The sequence below is a fragment of the Xiphophorus couchianus genome, chromosome 8 (genome assembly GCF_001444195.1).
Source record: "Xiphophorus couchianus chromosome 8, X_couchianus-1.0, whole genome shotgun sequence".
Classification (NCBI taxonomy): domain Eukaryota; kingdom Metazoa; phylum Chordata; class Actinopteri; order Cyprinodontiformes; family Poeciliidae; genus Xiphophorus; species Xiphophorus couchianus.
This window is the reverse complement of record NC_040235.1, coordinates 9,930,759-9,947,114: the sequence shown is the minus strand read 5'-3', so window position 1 is coordinate 9,947,114 and position 16,356 is coordinate 9,930,759. Positions and strand designations below refer to the sequence as shown.

The following is a 16,356-nucleotide window of genomic DNA, read 5'->3' as shown; positions in this document are numbered from 1 at the left end:
GTTTATTTGTACAAAAATTTAATATAACAGTGGTTATTGACATAATAGGTTGAGAATTTAAATTTCCCTGACATGTCACCGACCTCGTTCCGCCGCCCCCCAAAATCTTTCTTCTTCTTCTTCTTCTTTTCTATTATGGCGGATCACAAGCAACTTTAAGGTGCATACCGCCACCTACTGTACATGAGTGTGTAGCAGCATTACTTCACATCTATTAAATTCTATTTTTTTATTTTGTATTCTTAAGATAAATAAACAATGCTTTCCTTAATTTGTGAATATCTGTTATGTTTCCTTCATTTCCTAATATACCTTTAAGATTCCATTCATGCCCTATATTTCTAACTATTCTCTTTAATTCTTCCCTTTCGAGTTCATTTGACTTACATTTCATCAAGATGTGTTCTACATTTTCTTTCTCTCCACATCTCTCACATGTATCATTATTTTTCCTCCCTATTGTATAAAGCATGTCATTTAAGTAGGTATGACCTACTCTTAATCTACTAATTATTATTTCTTCTCTTCTGTTTCTTTCATTAATGCTTCGAATTCGAACTGACTTTTGTACTTCATATAATCTTCTTCCTTTCTTATCTTCATTCCACATTTTTTGCCATTTCTCCATTTCTTTACTTTTAATAAGTGATTTCCCTTCCCCTTTCCCAAAATGCCCCAAAATCTTTGCCCTTAGTAAGACGTAATATCCTCCCACGTCGTCTCGTCGTCACTCCCTCTTCGGGTGATTCAGTGGCTGACATGGCCAGAGATGCTCCCGTTATTCGTCACATGCCAGCTGATGTTTTACAAGCGCTGTACATCTGCTGTAGTAGTTCTAATGATAATACACCAATAAACTGTATTGAAAAAAATGTCAGCTTTTGTGTCCAACGAACATTATGATGGTCAAGTTGCTTTGCTTATTTTACTGTCCAGTCAGCTGTGTCAATAGTTTGCCATAAGATGTCGCTGTTGATCAACTGTCCCCATGAAGTCTTACCCATCTTTGTAAATGTACAAATACAGCCAAAATGTACACATTTTTGGCTGTATTTGAGTTCCCTACAACATGAGAACAACAAACATCTTTGTAATTGCAATTTGTAACTAACATCTCGGTTTCAAAAGCATATGGTGAAATTGCCCAGCTCTAAAATTGGTTCCAACGACTATCTGTCTTTAGGGCAGGTTCAAGGATGTGCGTCAGAGGGAGAGGAAGGAAATGAAGAAACAATATAAAATGATTTTAATTGATGTTATCTGTGGGATTTTGACACTGACGTGACGTGGAAATTTTAACACCGAACCAAACTCTGCTTCGGTTGAGAAAACTTAGTTTAATCGTTGAATGTATGCTGTTTTATTTATAACTTTCTAGTTTTCTTTTTTTATTATTATTATATAAAGCACTTGGAACCGCCTTGCTGCTGAAATGTTCTTTACAAATAAACTTGACTGACTTGATTGATAATGACAAATCATACTAAGTAGCCTCGAAAATGGGCAATTGTCAATTTTACCGAAGTGACATTTTTAAAGAAAGAAATAATATAAACATCTTACAGAAAGAGGCCACGGAGAGAGAAAATGCGGTTTAGTTGATTTGCACAATGGAGGAGGAGTTTTATGATTCAGCCAATAACGGGCGTTCCCCTTTCACAACCAAAAGGTGTGGCAGCTTGTGTTCCAGTAAAATTCCCCTTTCTATTAGCTAATATTTTACATCAGGTAAGAAAAAGCCTGCAAGTCTTTGATGTTGTGGTAACTTGCTAAAATGTTCTTATTTGTTTCCTTGTGTTCTGTGCTTTGTTTTGTTACGTTTTGCTGGTCCGACAAGAGCTTGTTTCCTAATATGGAGCCATCGACATTCCAGACTTTATTTTCTGCGGTTCTCTTCGTGGACACGCGAAAGCTCAATCCGCGAAAGAGAAATTGGAGTAATGATAAGACAGAATGGATTAAATATACATAAAGAAAAAATAAGGTTAATGAGCGTATAAAGAAGTTAAAAACGTAGCAGAAGAAAGGATGAGGGGAGGTTGGTGCTGATATGTTTGCTCTTCTTTTCAGATTGAATCATCTTTAAACTGCAACCAGAAAAATGTCTGCTTGGGTGAGTTTTTTCAACAATGCCTGTAATAGTTTAATTCGACATGTTTTCAAAAATCTATATTTGCTATTGTGTGGTGCAGAGTGATCTGGAGCTGCTTTTAGACTCTCCCTCCTCATTGACTGTAACTGTAAGTTAAACCAGCTTTTTTATTTATTTATTTAATCCTGCAGATTGTATTTATGGAGAAAATGATATATTGTTGTAATGAATTGATACTTAAGATGTACTCTTCAAGGAAATATAAGAGATAAATCTGTAATGTTCACACGCTGTTTTGTATGAATAATCACCTATGCAACCTTTTTACATTTGTTTTGAAGCAGTCTCTCTTTTTACCTAGACAGACAACTTTTTACTTTATTACCAACTGAATTTTGTATTATGTATAATTACTTGTAATTTGGTGTTTTCTAGTCTACTGCAAGAGGAACTGTGAAGGATAAGGCTAATTTTAAGCCAGAAGATGACGTCGCTGCCCTGAGAAAAGCAATAGAAGGCCTTGGTGAGTTAATAAACGATCAGCTTATTTTCTGAATATTATAGGCTCTATAGAGCAACAAAATACACTGCCTGGCCAAAAAAAAAGTCGCCACCTGGATTTAACTAAGCAAATAGGTACAAGCCTCCTATTGGATAAGTACTGCATAGGCGATTATCTTTCAGCTGGCAACAAGTTATTTAACCCCAGCCGATGCAATGAGTAACTCCTCATTTCTTAAACAACCATGGCAAAAGACACATCCTGTGGTCGTGGAAAAGACGTTAGTCTGTTTAAGAAGGGTCAAATCATTGGCATGCATCAAGCAGAGAAAACATCTAAGGAGATTGCAGAAACTACTAGAATTGGGTTAAGAACTGTCCAACGCATCATTAAAAACTGGAAGGATGGTGGGGAACCATCGTCTTCCAGGAAGAAATGTGGTCGGAAAAAAATCCTGAATGATCGTGATCGGCGATTACTTAAACGTTTGGTCAAATCAAATCGAAGAAAAACAACAGCAGAACTCAGGAGTATGTTTAATTGTGAACGCAAAAGCATTTCCACACGCACAATGCGAAGGGAACTCAAGGGGTTGGGATTGAACAGCTGTGTAGCCGTAAGAAAACCTCTAATCAGTTAGGCTAACCAGAAAAAAAGGCTTCAGTTTGCTAGGGAGCATAAAGATTGGACTCTGGAGGAATGGAAGAGGGTCATGTGGTCTGATGAGTCCAGATTTACCCTGTTCCAGAGTGATGGGCGCATCAGGGTAAGAAGAGAGGCAGGTGAAGTGATGCACCCATCATGCCTAGTGCCTACTGTACAAGCCTGTGGGGGCAGTGCTATGATCTGGGGTTGCTGCAGTTGGTCAGGTCTAGGTTCAGCAACATTGTGTGCCCAAAGAATGAGGTCAGCTGACTACCTGAATATACTGAATGACCAGGTTATTCCATCAATGGATTTTGTCTTCCCAAATGGAACGGGCATATTCCAAGATGACAATGCCAGGATTCATGGGGCTCACATTGTGAAAGAGTGGTTCAGGGAGCATGAGACATCTTTTTCACACATGGATTGGCCACCACAGAGTCCAGACCTTAACCCCATTGAGAATCTTTGGGATGTGCTGGAGAAGGCTTTGCGCAGTGGTCAGACTCTCCCATCATCAATACAAGATCTTGGTGAAAGATTAATGCAACACTGGATGGAAATAAATCTTGTGACACTGCAGAAGCTTATTGAAACAATGCCACAGCGAATGCGGGCTGTAATCAAAGCTAAAGGCGGTCCAACAAAATATTAGAGAGTGTGACCATTTTTTGGTGGCGACTTTTTTTTTGGCCAGGCAGTGTATTTTAAACACCCTTGTAATAATTCAAAGATTAGACACATGATCTATCCAAATTACACCTAAAACAAAGGTGGAAAAAATGCTGTACACTTATGGAAAAAGTGAGATATTTAGTTTTTTTTTTATCATTACAGGTACAACAGAAAAGACCCTGATTGATGTGCTGACCCAAAGAAGCAATGCCCAGCGTCAGCTTATTGACACAGCTTATCAAAAAGCCACTGGAAGGGTAAATGAATAGAGAATTTACAGAGCCTTGAAAAAGTATTTATTTATTTATGTATTTTATGGGAGAATCACAAATTGGCACATAACTCTGAAGTGAACAGAAAATGATATGTACCTATTATCATGTTTTCTAATTAATCTGAAAAGTACGGCATGTCTTTGTATTCTGCACCAGATTTTAAAATCACCTTACAGACGCATTTCAGTTTGTGTCTCCAGCTGTTTTGCACATTCAAAGTTTTGCCTCGTTTTCTTTGGAGATTTTAATGGAAAGTATTGCCTTTTGCCACAGATTCAAAATTGTTCTTTGGTCTAGACTTTGACTAGGTCATTTTAGCGCATAGACATGTTTTAATTTGTAAAAAAAAAAAAGGTCCCAACACTTCACTAGTATGCAACTGTTTTGTGTGGGTTTATCACATAAAATCCTAAAAAAAATTGCCTCTAGGTTTGTAGTTGTAACAGAAAATGCACAAAAACATTGTCTTTTTATAGATAAACACAACGCTAAGTTTCTTATGTCCTTGCATTAGACATTAGTGGCTGACATAAAGGGCGACACCCACGGAGACTTCGAGGACTTGTTGGTTGCTTTGGTAACGCCTCCAGCTGTCTATGACTGTCATGAAGTCATGAAGGCTATAAAGGTGAGACTTATTAATATACAGAATCACAGATGCCCGAGTGTGGATTTTCAACTAGTCGGTGTCCAGAACAGGTGTTTAGTTACAAGTTTTTAAAAAATAAACCATTATAAGAACAATTTTCAGTCTTTGAATTGCAAAAAAAAAAAAAAATCACATGTAAATCTTGACATTACTGATGATTTATTGTACAGTTTGTTCAAAACAGCACTTAATTACAAACTCTTCCTAAATAAGTTATATTTATTACTTGGGGTTTTTATTTTAATACCATTGTGTTTTTACATCTAGGGTTCAGGGACCACTGAGAGCACTTTGACAGAAATCTTTGCTTCCAGATCCAACAAGCAGATTAAAGCCATGACCGATGTGTACCTCAAAGGTAGGTCACTTAAAAACAAAAGCCTGAATGTAGTTAATAGTTTTTTATATTGCAAAATGATTGTGAAAGTGTTCACAATCTTTAGCAGATTGTGCTGTTTTATTCCAGAAACCGGAAGATTGATGAGAGATGATCTGAAGTCGGAAGTATCTGGGGATTACGGCAAAGCGGTGCTCATCTTGGCTGAGGTAAAGTAAATTAAACTGAAAGCATACTACAATGCACCACTCCCTACAGCAGCACATTCATCTAGTAGGCGGAAAGTCATCAACATTCCAAAGATATTCCAGGAATTTACATTTATCCAAACAGTCCACATGCTGAATATTTGGAAAGCGTATTGATAATCTGAAACAGCTGTTGAAAATTTGACTTGTCTTAATCTGAAGGTTAAATTCAGAGGAAATGTTTCCATTTATATTTGTAGATGTAGTAGAAAACGTGTCAAGCTTTAAGTTATGTTTAGCTGAACTGTTTAATTTTTAAGTATATTAAATCATTTTCTGACTTCTTTATTTTTCTTGAACATTATTGTTTTAATAAAATGTAATGCTTATCTGTCCACTTTTACAGGGAAAGAAAGATGAGAGCACCAATGTGGACACAGCTAAAGCCAAAGCAGACGCTAAGGTACCATTTTCAGTTTGAACAAATTTCCTTGTTAAGCAGCTTCTACTCTTTTTTACAATTATGCAACCACAAAAACATGTGAAGCCTTAACATTACATGGCCATATTTGTTTCCAACAGATTCTGTATGAGGCAGGAGAAAAGAAGTGGGGAACTGATGAGGCCAAGTTTATCGACATCCTGTGCCAGAGAAGTGTTCCTCAGCTTCGACAAAGTGGGTTTGCCTGCTATTCCTTCTCAATATGTGCAAACATTTGCAAACTATGTTACTGTCCATTTGAAATGTTTTTATACTCATCACGGGGAGGAATGTATGATATTGTCAGATGAATTGTTTGCTGTAGAAAAGCATCAATCTCATGCCGATTCGTCAAACTGGAATCAGTAAAAACTGATTGTATTAGCAACAGCAAGTTGATCTTCTGAATTGAAATCTTTTTAAAACCAATTCCTGCCATGAAAAATAACAAAAAACAAGTCCGTTTTTTTTTTCTGACAGCGCTGATTGAGTATAAGAATATTAGCAAGAAGACTCTGCAGGAAAGTATTGAGAGCGAAATGTCTGGAGATCTGGAGGAACTCCTGGTTGCTGTTGGTGAGAAACAGTTTTTATAGCAGAAATATAAGCCGTCTTCATCTACTGGGAACTTCTTGATATTAACCCCAACCTATTTTCTAACTAGTGAAGTGTGTCAAGAATGCCCCTGCATACTTTGCCGAGAGGCTTTTCAAGGCCATGAAGGTAAAATCAGTGCTTAATCTAGAAACAAATGACTACCTGATACTTTTTGATTAATTTGTTTTTGTGCCATATCAGCCTGCTCTCGTTGGTTGGTGGTGTGGAAAGGAATGTTAAGCCAGTAAAAAGGAATGTTTTACGGTTGCTGCATCAGCAGAGTGACTGGTTTCTAAAGCAGACAATAAAAGAATAGTGAAACTGCACATATAAAGCAAAGCTATCACCGAAGATCAAATGAGACCAAATCATTTTGATCAAATTTCTCAAAAAACAATGTTCAATTTCATGCTCTGTTTAGGGAGCAGGAACCACAGAGTCCACGCTGATGAGGATCCTGGTCAGTCGCTCTGAGATCGATTTAATGGATATTAAAGAAGAATACAAGAAGCTGTTTGGATATACCCTGTACAGCCAGTTGGAGGTCGGTACACAGGCTGGATCCCTCTTATGAACGCTACAGCTTAAATCTATTTTATTTCTAATTATGATTAAATTCCGTCCTCCTTTTATGTCTTTTTTTTTTTCAGTCTGAAGTGTCCGGTAATTATGGAGAAACTCTCAAGAAGCTGTGTGGCCAAGATGGCTGACTTCTCCCATGTCCTCAAACGCAACCTGGAGGAGCAGGGATGATCAATAATAACCTGAAGGCCTAATAGCTGATCAATTTGACTGATCGTAACCCAAATGAATGGAAATAATCAAGTAATGCTTTCAAACATGGTATTCTGAGTTATATATACCTAAATGTAGGTGTCACTTTGTTGATAATGTACTGTTACTGTACTGCAGTAACATTTTGAGTGCCTTCTTTCCTCAAGAGAAAAACCCTACATTCCTTTGAAATAAAAATAATCCAATAAAGTTTTAGGCTGAGGAAAAATAAAACAAATTCACAAGTCAACATGTATATAAAAAAGATTTTATTTAACAGTTTTGTTTATATTACTATAGCCGACCCCAACACAGGTCATCAGAACTTTATCTCCACCTTTCCGTTCATCGTCTAAAGGCGTTTGGACTTCGATCTTGAACATAATCTGGAAGAAATCTCTGATGTGCCTCAGGAACTCGATCCTGGAGGAAAAACAAGACAGTTTTGTTTTTCAACTGAGCCCTAAACAACTACATCATTATTTCTTGTGTATTACATCCAACTTTTTATAGCTAAACATTGAAACAAACAAAAGTACTCTCATAAAAAAAACAAAAACAAAAAATTATACCTTTATAATCAGTTTTCAACCTTATCTGAGTAAAATGAAGAGTGTTTTGTGATGGCACTGCCAATCTTCAGTTATCATAGTACTGTACTTGAGATTAACACAGCACCGGTACCATGATAGCTGAAAATGGACAGTTCATAGTTCGCTCCTTATAAAGACTGGAAGAGGAATTCAGTTAGAACTCTGCTTTAGTTCCTCCTCTCATTTAAACTAATTGTTACCGACTTATATATGAATTTAAACTTAATTTTTGAAACATAAGACTTTACAGATCACTCTTTAAATATTAAGTCAGTCATATTTGTTACAAAAATTAAAAAGATGTTGGAAAATTATTAATACCCCTTGAATAAGTTCCCCATTTTGTCACATTATGACCACAAACTAATATATTTTACTACAGATTTATGTGACACACCAATATTGCAGTGCTTCACAATGCTAAAGTGGGAGAAAATTATATATGATTTACAAAAGTCTATTTTTAGTAAAACTTGAAAAATATAGTTTGTATTTGTAGTCGTTCCCCTCTACACTGGCACCCTTAAATAAAATCCAGCCAGAGAACATTTAAATTATCCACTTGTTATGAAATCTCACTTCTACGAAAACCTCAGAGCTTTGTTGTAGAACACTAGTGAACAAACAGCCATTCACGGATGAAGTAGTGGAAGAGTTAGGCTATAAAACAATATCCTAAAGAACTTCTTTGTCCATCTAAAAAAATGGAAAGTGTATGGCACAACTGCAAATTTCTTAGTTCACAGATAATTCATGAAAGAGGTGCTGTAACACTGCACTTCACTCTTAACATACTATTCTTACTGAAAACCTTGTAGATGGCAACATCATGCTGTGCTCTTCAGCAAGTTCAGCCAAACTGCTCAGTGAAGATGGACAGAAATAAATACAGAGCAATTCTCCAAGAAAACTGTTAGAAGCTGCTACAGAATTAAAGAGCAAAGCTTATACTTTCCAGCAGGACAACACTAAAATTAAGAGCCAGAGCTATGACGAAATGGTAAATACATGCATGTTTTCATGTCAGAATGGCCCAGTCAAAGTTCAGACCTAAATCCACCTGAGAATCTGTGGCAAGTCGTAAAAACTGATATTGAGAAACACTCCCCTGAATTTGCAAAATACAATGAATCAACTTTCAGTTTCTAGATTTGTAAAGCTGGTGGAGACGTACCGGAAAAGAAATAACTGCAGTGAAAAGTGCCAAGTTTTTATTTTTAGAGTTTAGCTACCAAACCAGATCAAGTAGAAAAGTAACTACCTGCAGAACGGAGGTTCTTTCGTCGCGGTAAAAGGGTCAGAAAATTGAGGCTTTTCATGTACACAAGTTTTCAAAGTACTGGATGACAGCTGCTTACGTGTATGGTGAGAGGGGTCCGAGCAGAACCTTTGACACATCCTGTTGGCCAAGGGTCATCAAGAGCAGCGCCAGGCTCTGATTGGATGAATCCACACAGCCGCCCTACAGGGATCCAAAAAAAAAAGCTATTTTTTAAACACTGAAAAACAGCAAAGTACGTCATAGAGGTGGGGATATTTAGAAAGAAGCGTGTCCTGTAAAAGAATCTGAGCTTTAAGACAAAAAAAGAAAAAAAAAATTTTAGCAAGTCATTTTCTAACAACACACTTTTAAGACTGTATCCTGTTACTGGTAAATGTGTAATTTTCCCCTGAATCTTCCCACCTTCTCTTCACATCTTGAACACATGAGACATTTATTAGACAGAGGATCCACTCTGTGCATTCAAGTCAATACACGCACCAGTGCGTGAACAATAGCTGTGCGAAAGTTTTCAATTTTCAATCCACAAGCAGAGGGTCGTACACAGCTGGACACACCCTGGTGTATTTTCTAAACCGTGTTTGTCCTGCCGCCATGCGGCTTTTAGTATAACTCCAAATTTTTGGTGCTTTGTGCATCTGATTTTCTGAGGAACGTTTTTGGCCCAGTCGTGCAGTCCTGTGGCATCATGACAGCTTGTCATCAGAATTATGATTCGATTATGTAATCGCAATACTGAAAACATTGTGGAAGGATGACTACACAATTTGCATTGTCGACAGGGCCAAAGTTTTAACTGAATTCATCAGCAAACTTGAAACCCATGCACCACTGCTTCCATCATTTTGACAGAAAGATGGGTTTAACTGCAAAAATAAATGTTTAGCCTTTTGCTAAAGATTAACTGTAAGCTTAAAAAAGTGATAGTGGCTAAAAAGCTTACCGTTTTCACCTGGAGTAAAAGTACATAATTCCTGGGAAAGTTGTGCATCTGCACCTAGCTGCTGAGCAAACTAAGAAACAAGATGCAACACTTGAATGGATAACTGCCACTTTCACACCCCGCCTGCCTTTCGGATGTGGTTAAATGTCCCAGGAGCCCAACAGCCTCCAGAAAGTGACTTATGGAAAAGTCCCTTAAATCCTCAGAGCGACATGTGACCCATTTCCTCAACAGACACAGGAAATAAAAACCCTAACATTTAAATGCAGAGACCAAAACAATATAGCTAACATCCAAATATGCAGAGAAATTAATCAAATGTGTAAATATGGTACCAGCAGGGCAGCTTTTAATATTTAATTGATGAGCAGAAATGACTGCAATAGGTTAAAGCCAAAAGCTTGTTTGCTAATGCGAACTTTGCAATTTGCTGCCACAATTTATGGCTTTATGTTCAAATAAAACATAAATGTTAAGCATACAAAGATTGTGCCGAGTAAAAACGAAGCAGATCTAAAACAATAAGATTCCCACACTATGAGTCGAGATCTAATAGAGTGCAACACTTACATCAGCTCCTGTTGAGTGTTGAGGTTGCCTTAGAAAACAAGTTGTCCACAGTGTTTGGACAGTCCACTACTACCTGACTGTACTCATTAACCATAAAACAAACAGAAACATGCAGGGCCCCCAGACATGCCCCTAAATACAAACCTGAAAATGTTCCTTTAATTTCAAAACAAACTTTTCCAATAAGAATTTCACCAGCTTTTACCGACACCCTCTCTGTTGCTCATTTCCCTTGAAACCTTGTGGAAATAATACAAAACAAAATATTCAACTGTAAAATGTAAATTTCTTACAGCAGCTGTAGCCTTTTCAAAACGGAAACATTTCCAAACTTACCGCTCTAGAAGGCAGCAAAGAGAAACTGGTTTGCTCTGCATTCTGTCGCTTGGACTTAAGAGGAGACCTCAACAATATTCCTCTTTCAGAGTTAATCAGCGCTACCCTGACCAGCTAACTGGACTCACATGGCTCCGATGAGAGAGGCCCGAGTCTTGCAGCCGTGTGGAGGAACACCGAAGACACAGAATCTCATTGTAAACGCTCGGTGGAAGCTGCCTATTTTACCCCGTCGCCAAGAGAGGTGATCTGTGTGCATGTACATTTAACAAGCAAGTTATCTCCATCAGTGGTCAGCGCAGTACAAACATGCAGGTGGAAAGACATTCCACCTCACATTTCTTTCTTTTATCTCGAGTTGAGAATTCCTGGTTTTTCAAGCATCTTTGAACAAACACTGATCAGCTTCACTCATCAAGCTCACAGGCAGGCCTCCTATAAATGAAATGGTTAAATTTTGACAGAGTTTGAATGATAGTGTAAAAACTCAATGAAAACATGAATCTGCTAAATGCCATGCTGCACTTGAAAGTAATGCATTCATAACATATATTATATTTTCCAGACAAGTGGCAGTTTTTTTTTCAAATTCTGGCTGGTCCCACGATATATTTTCTTTCCTCTTCATATCTTAATTTCTGACTGATGTGTTAACTTAAATGGTGATCAATACTGACGGGCGTGGACCAAGGATTAAACCTTTCCAACTGCAGCCACAAGAAAAGCTAAACACGAGCTGAAGCGAACATGGACAGATGAACTGGAGTGATGCGTTTCATTTTAACTTATCTGTATAAGCTAAAAAATGTCAGGAAAATACGGTAAATCAGTAATAGTTCAGAAATATGTTGTGTTAAAACGGAAAAAAAATAAAAAGAAATTCTGATATTGTGTAAGTAAATGTCTTCCAATCTTACTGCCCATTCTATCAGGCAAAACATTATGCCCAAGGCTCATTGTTGCATTTGAGGAGGGAGAGGTTAACAATCCAACAGATCAGCAATGATAGCTGAAATTGATTAAATTGCTGAAGCTGCGTTAGAGAGAAAGGCATCAAAATGCACAGGACGTTGCAGAGTGTCTATTCAGACATCACCCCTCACATCAAACCAAGATACACTATAGGAAGAAGGCAGCGTTGTGCAGAAAGTGCAAAGCTTTGGAGAATGTTCTGCTGGGAAACCTTGTGTCCAGCCAATGGATGTTACTCAATCAAGACTTAATCTTCCTCTACATACAAGAACATTTTGTGAGCTACCATCATAATAAAGTTTAGGAAAAGAGGCACAGATGCTGCAAAACAGTTTCTCAGCTGATCTGCAGACAAGTCATTACCAGAGAATGTGGGTAAACAAAGGCAGCAAATGTTGCAGAGAGTTTAATGTGTTCAGCTCATGCATGTCTGGTATTTCCAATAAAATTTGTATTTCATTTGTCAAAGTAAGAAAGGAGGCAAATTATTTATAATTGTTTAGTTTATATTATATTTATTTATATTATTATTTATTTCTTATATATGCAAGATTGCTAACTCTCTGTTAGCAAGCAGAAAAGTTTTCAGCTTCAGTATTCCAGGACAGAAAGCAATAGTAAGAATTTAAAATTGTAAATGAATCGACCGATCTTTCACAAAAATTTTAGAATTTTAATTACAGTCATATATTATGAGAATGGGGCTTTTCTACTTTTATAATATACCTCAGTTATGTTACAGAGCTGCTCTTCCTGTAGGTTTTGTCTACATACAAAAAGGAGGAAGCACAAAGAAAACCTGTTTTGAGTCAACCCAGCAAACAACCCTAGGTGCAAAGATCCTCAACGGAATGAGATGCTTGTTCACTGAAGGTTCTTATGTAACCATGTGCGCTGAGACGATGAGCCACAACATGACTGTTGGTGATTCAGCACAATCATAATACTATGTATGTAGCATGGTTAACATGTACTGTGAACTTTAACTTCTTATGTGAAGAGTGTTTATTTAGGAAAAAATACTTCATAAAACTAAGTACTAATAAATTTGGTGAAGTTATTATCCAAATTGTTGAATGTCTACCATGCAGTTATGTAGTTTTTAGATTAAAGAATGTGTTTACTTTGTAAAACATTTAATTTGGGAGGGGGGGGGGGGGGGACAAAAAAAACTTACCTTTTTCCTTCTTAAAGACAAACCACTCTAAAATAACTGAGGACTCATGTTCAATGTGAAAATACATGAGTAATCAAAAAAAAATCATACCCGGTACACCTCTTCCAAGAGCAATTTGGCACAATTTCTCCCAAGGTCTTCAGGCAGGACAGGGTCTCCTTGTCCCTGTGGTGTGGATGACATCTCCGCACTGAGAAAGCAGCCGTTCAGCGTTTCTGCCACCAACGTCAGACCAAATCCTGGAGACCTGCAGTCGTGAAAACAAATTACATCCTCTCCATAACTGAAGGTTGAGAGAAGGAGAAATTACATTTTGGTAAGCTGCATTAACAGAGACTTACTTGCCAGAGTTGGTTCCTTTCATGTGGTCTGTGTAGATGTAAATGTCAGGGAGGAACTGGTTCAGGACGCTCCTGGCCGACTCCACAATCCGGTTTCCCATCTGAGGAGAAACTCGAACCGAATATCTGAGTGTAGAAAGTCAAAGAGCTACGAGGAGAAGTTTAGTAAATTTATGCTTTAATCGTTCAAATACAAAACTGAAATTTTATTTTTTATTAAAAAGACCAAAAACCAGACAAATAATTCCTGTTATCTTAATAAACTTAGTTTTAGGTTAATGTAGCAGTGAAAAACACTCTGGTGCATCATGACCATTGTGTTTAGATACAAAAAATAAGACATGGAACTAATTTACTACTTGAATAATATTTTTCCTGGCAACTACTCACATATGCAACTTTTGCAAATGTATTTAATTTGTAGTGCTAAACATGTTTTATTCATAAATAATAAAAAGTAAATAAGTAAAATAAGCTTGAGAAGGATACGCCACTCCTCTGATTCTCTTGATCTTTCCCGGCTCGGTCAGCTGGACTGGCTTGATGGTTTTGCGGACAGGACATGTAAAAACTACTTCCCCTCCTCCGCCAGGCGCCATACCCCTCTTCACCACCTGAGGGAGTAGCAGCAGGGAGAAAGTGAGAAAAAGCTTGAGCGCAGGTTGTGCTTCACATCCAAACGCATTTCCTGCAAAAGATGCCACCCTGTTCCTGCTAGAGCACACCTAAAGTCCTCACCTTTATTTCAAAGGCCTCTCCATCAATTCCAAACTTCTTCATTAGAGGGAGAGCTGTGGACTTCAACAAGTCGACCTACAAGATGCAGAGAAATTGGATCATAATATCGATAAGATGATGCAGTATAGAACTCCTTTATTTTCAAGAAGCTGACATGTCTACAAGGCACAAAGATGAAAGATGCACATTTAAACATGATGATACAAGGAATAAAATTGGAAAATTCCAATATTTTTAATTGTTTATCTTTGCTTTCCATACATATCTAGACCAGAAAAACAAAGAAACCAAACTCCTACTGTGTTGCTTTACTTTTTCATACTGCACAGCAACTTTAATAATATCATTAAAAAGGTGTACAAAAACCTTCAACCATGTTTAAGCATACCGTTGGGTCAGTCGGATCATTTGTGACGCCCTTAAGCGTCGCCTTAAGAGGAGTTTTCATAAAAGGCGCCAGCATGAGCAAAGCCTCCAGATAGTATCCTACTGAACGCTGGGGGTTACAGTCATGTTCCACAGGGCCTCCATACAGCAGGCCAGGCTGGTAGAATAACACAGTACCTGGTAGAGAAAGTTAAAAAAACATCACTGAATGTATTGGCAACCAGTTAAGATATTATTAGCAAAAACTTAAACTTTGCAGTAGACAAGAAGTACCAGCAAAAGAGAGCTTTTACATTATATTTGTAATTTAACACAAAAAAAACTGCTCAGAAAAACATAAATAAAACAGTACTCTCTTATGAATTTCTTTATTTGTTAACAGTAAGAACAGAGTAAAAACAAATGTTTGACATATAAAGATGTATGAATGCAAAAAACACAGAACAAAGCTGATTTTTCGTCTGGTGCTCTCCATTTATGAATTACTCTTGCAGAGTCTGGTTCTTATTGGGTCTCAGCTGTAACAAGTATCAGCATCAGCACGTATTTTAATACTTACCAGTTTGATTAATCTCGATTCTGGAGCCATTGGTCACTTTGTCGAGAAGTCTGATGAAACTGGCTTCAAAATCTAGAATAAATAAACAGAAAATTGCACTATAAGAACCAACTAATCAACCAGTTAGGGGGTTAATAATGACAAAGTTATGTTTAACAGAGTAACCCGCATAAAAAGTTTTTTTTTTTCTTTTCCTAACAAATTTCTGATTTCTTAATGGAATACTATTTTCATTTAAGCAATGTAAAATTTGACTAATATTTAAATACAATAACGTTAAAAATGTGACGAAAAATATGTTTGAAAGTACTGTTTGAAAGGTTGTAATAATATTGACCACAGTTTTATGTAATTCACATAAGAATACCATTATTTCCCCTCTCTGACTGCCTGTTATAAACACACACTCCCAACTGCGTAGCAGCTAGCCCGTTAGCCTGCGAGCTAACAGCAGGGCTGTAACTCACCGCGAAGCCCCGGCTCGTCGTCTCTGGAGCGGATATTTTTTATTTTAACATGCTTCCCGCTGAGAGTCGACAGAACCAGTCGTTGTCTGAAGAAATTGCAGCCGTCGTAGGTCAGTCCGTGGCTTGCCATGTTATTGTTGTTGGTTATTGGCGTAGGTAAAAATCCACGTGTGTTTGTGCAAGGGAGACATTAGAAGGAGGGGGAGTACGGCAAGACAGGAGGGTAAAACGGAGTACCACAACACGGTGCTGAAGTTCGCTTATGGTTCATGGATTGGTAAAGGGCTACTTTTAAAAAAAAATACCCATTGTGTGACTTTAATCTGAAGAAAAGGTTTTTGTTATAGTGTTAGTACCAATATCATTTTTGAATTGCCAGAATTGTTTTTTGTTTACCTAATTTTTTATTTAAATTAATTTAAATGTTTTTAAAGGTTTCATAACCGATGATTAAATTGTCTATTTTATTTATTTACCGCAGAGTAAATAAATAAAATAGATCATGTTTAACAAAACAATGTGATATAGATGTTGAAAGAGAAGAGCATCGATTTAGTTCTTGGCCAAAAGAACTGTGAAATTGCGCTCGACCCGACTGACAATTCGCAATACAACTTCGGTTTCCTTTTTTTTTTCTTAACAGTTCTCTTAAAGAGCCGTTGTCACCATGAAGTGGGTGCAGATTTCTACCATCTTAAACAACAACAAATTGTCAAAAGCACTTTCTGCTAACACTATTTTATGAACATTTAAACTGTCTTGAGAGGATTTGAGGT

At 37.3% G+C, this 16,356-nt stretch overlaps 2 protein-coding genes across 3 annotated transcripts; one reads left to right on the top strand and one right to left on the bottom strand.

The window, feature by feature from the left end:
• Nucleotides 1-1,608: 1,608 nt before the first annotated feature.
• anxa3b (annexin A3b) lies at nt 1,609-7,465 on the top strand. 2 transcript variants are annotated; one of them, XM_028025714.1, is made up of 14 exons: nt 1,609-1,728; nt 2,071-2,113; nt 2,193-2,240; nt 2,528-2,615; nt 4,077-4,171; nt 4,704-4,817; nt 5,106-5,196; nt 5,305-5,384; nt 5,770-5,826; nt 5,946-6,039; nt 6,325-6,420; nt 6,509-6,567; nt 6,863-6,985; nt 7,092-7,465. In XM_028025714.1, exons 2-14 carry the CDS (start codon nt 2,102-2,104, stop codon nt 7,149-7,151), a joined length of 1,017 nt encoding a protein of 338 aa, XP_027881515.1. In that variant the 5' UTR covers nt 1,609-1,728; nt 2,071-2,101; the 3' UTR covers nt 7,152-7,465. The 2 variants fall into 2 exon arrangements, with proteins under 2 accessions (XP_027881515.1, XP_027881516.1); XM_028025715.1 differs by lacking the exon at nt 1,609-1,728 and adding an exon at nt 1,846-1,984.
• A 2-nt stretch (nt 7,466-7,467) lies between these two features.
• Nucleotides 7,468-15,798, bottom strand: rcl1 (RNA terminal phosphate cyclase-like 1). The gene is made up of 9 exons (XM_028025713.1): nt 15,581-15,798; nt 15,114-15,185; nt 14,556-14,731; nt 14,168-14,242; nt 13,919-14,043; nt 13,430-13,555; nt 13,179-13,335; nt 9,167-9,270; nt 7,468-7,638 (listed from the first exon to the last, which is right to left on the bottom strand). Exons 1-9 carry the CDS (start codon nt 15,708-15,710, stop codon nt 7,485-7,487), a joined length of 1,119 nt encoding a protein of 372 aa, XP_027881514.1. The 5' UTR covers nt 15,711-15,798; the 3' UTR covers nt 7,468-7,484.
• Between the last annotated feature and the right edge of the window lie 558 nt (nt 15,799-16,356).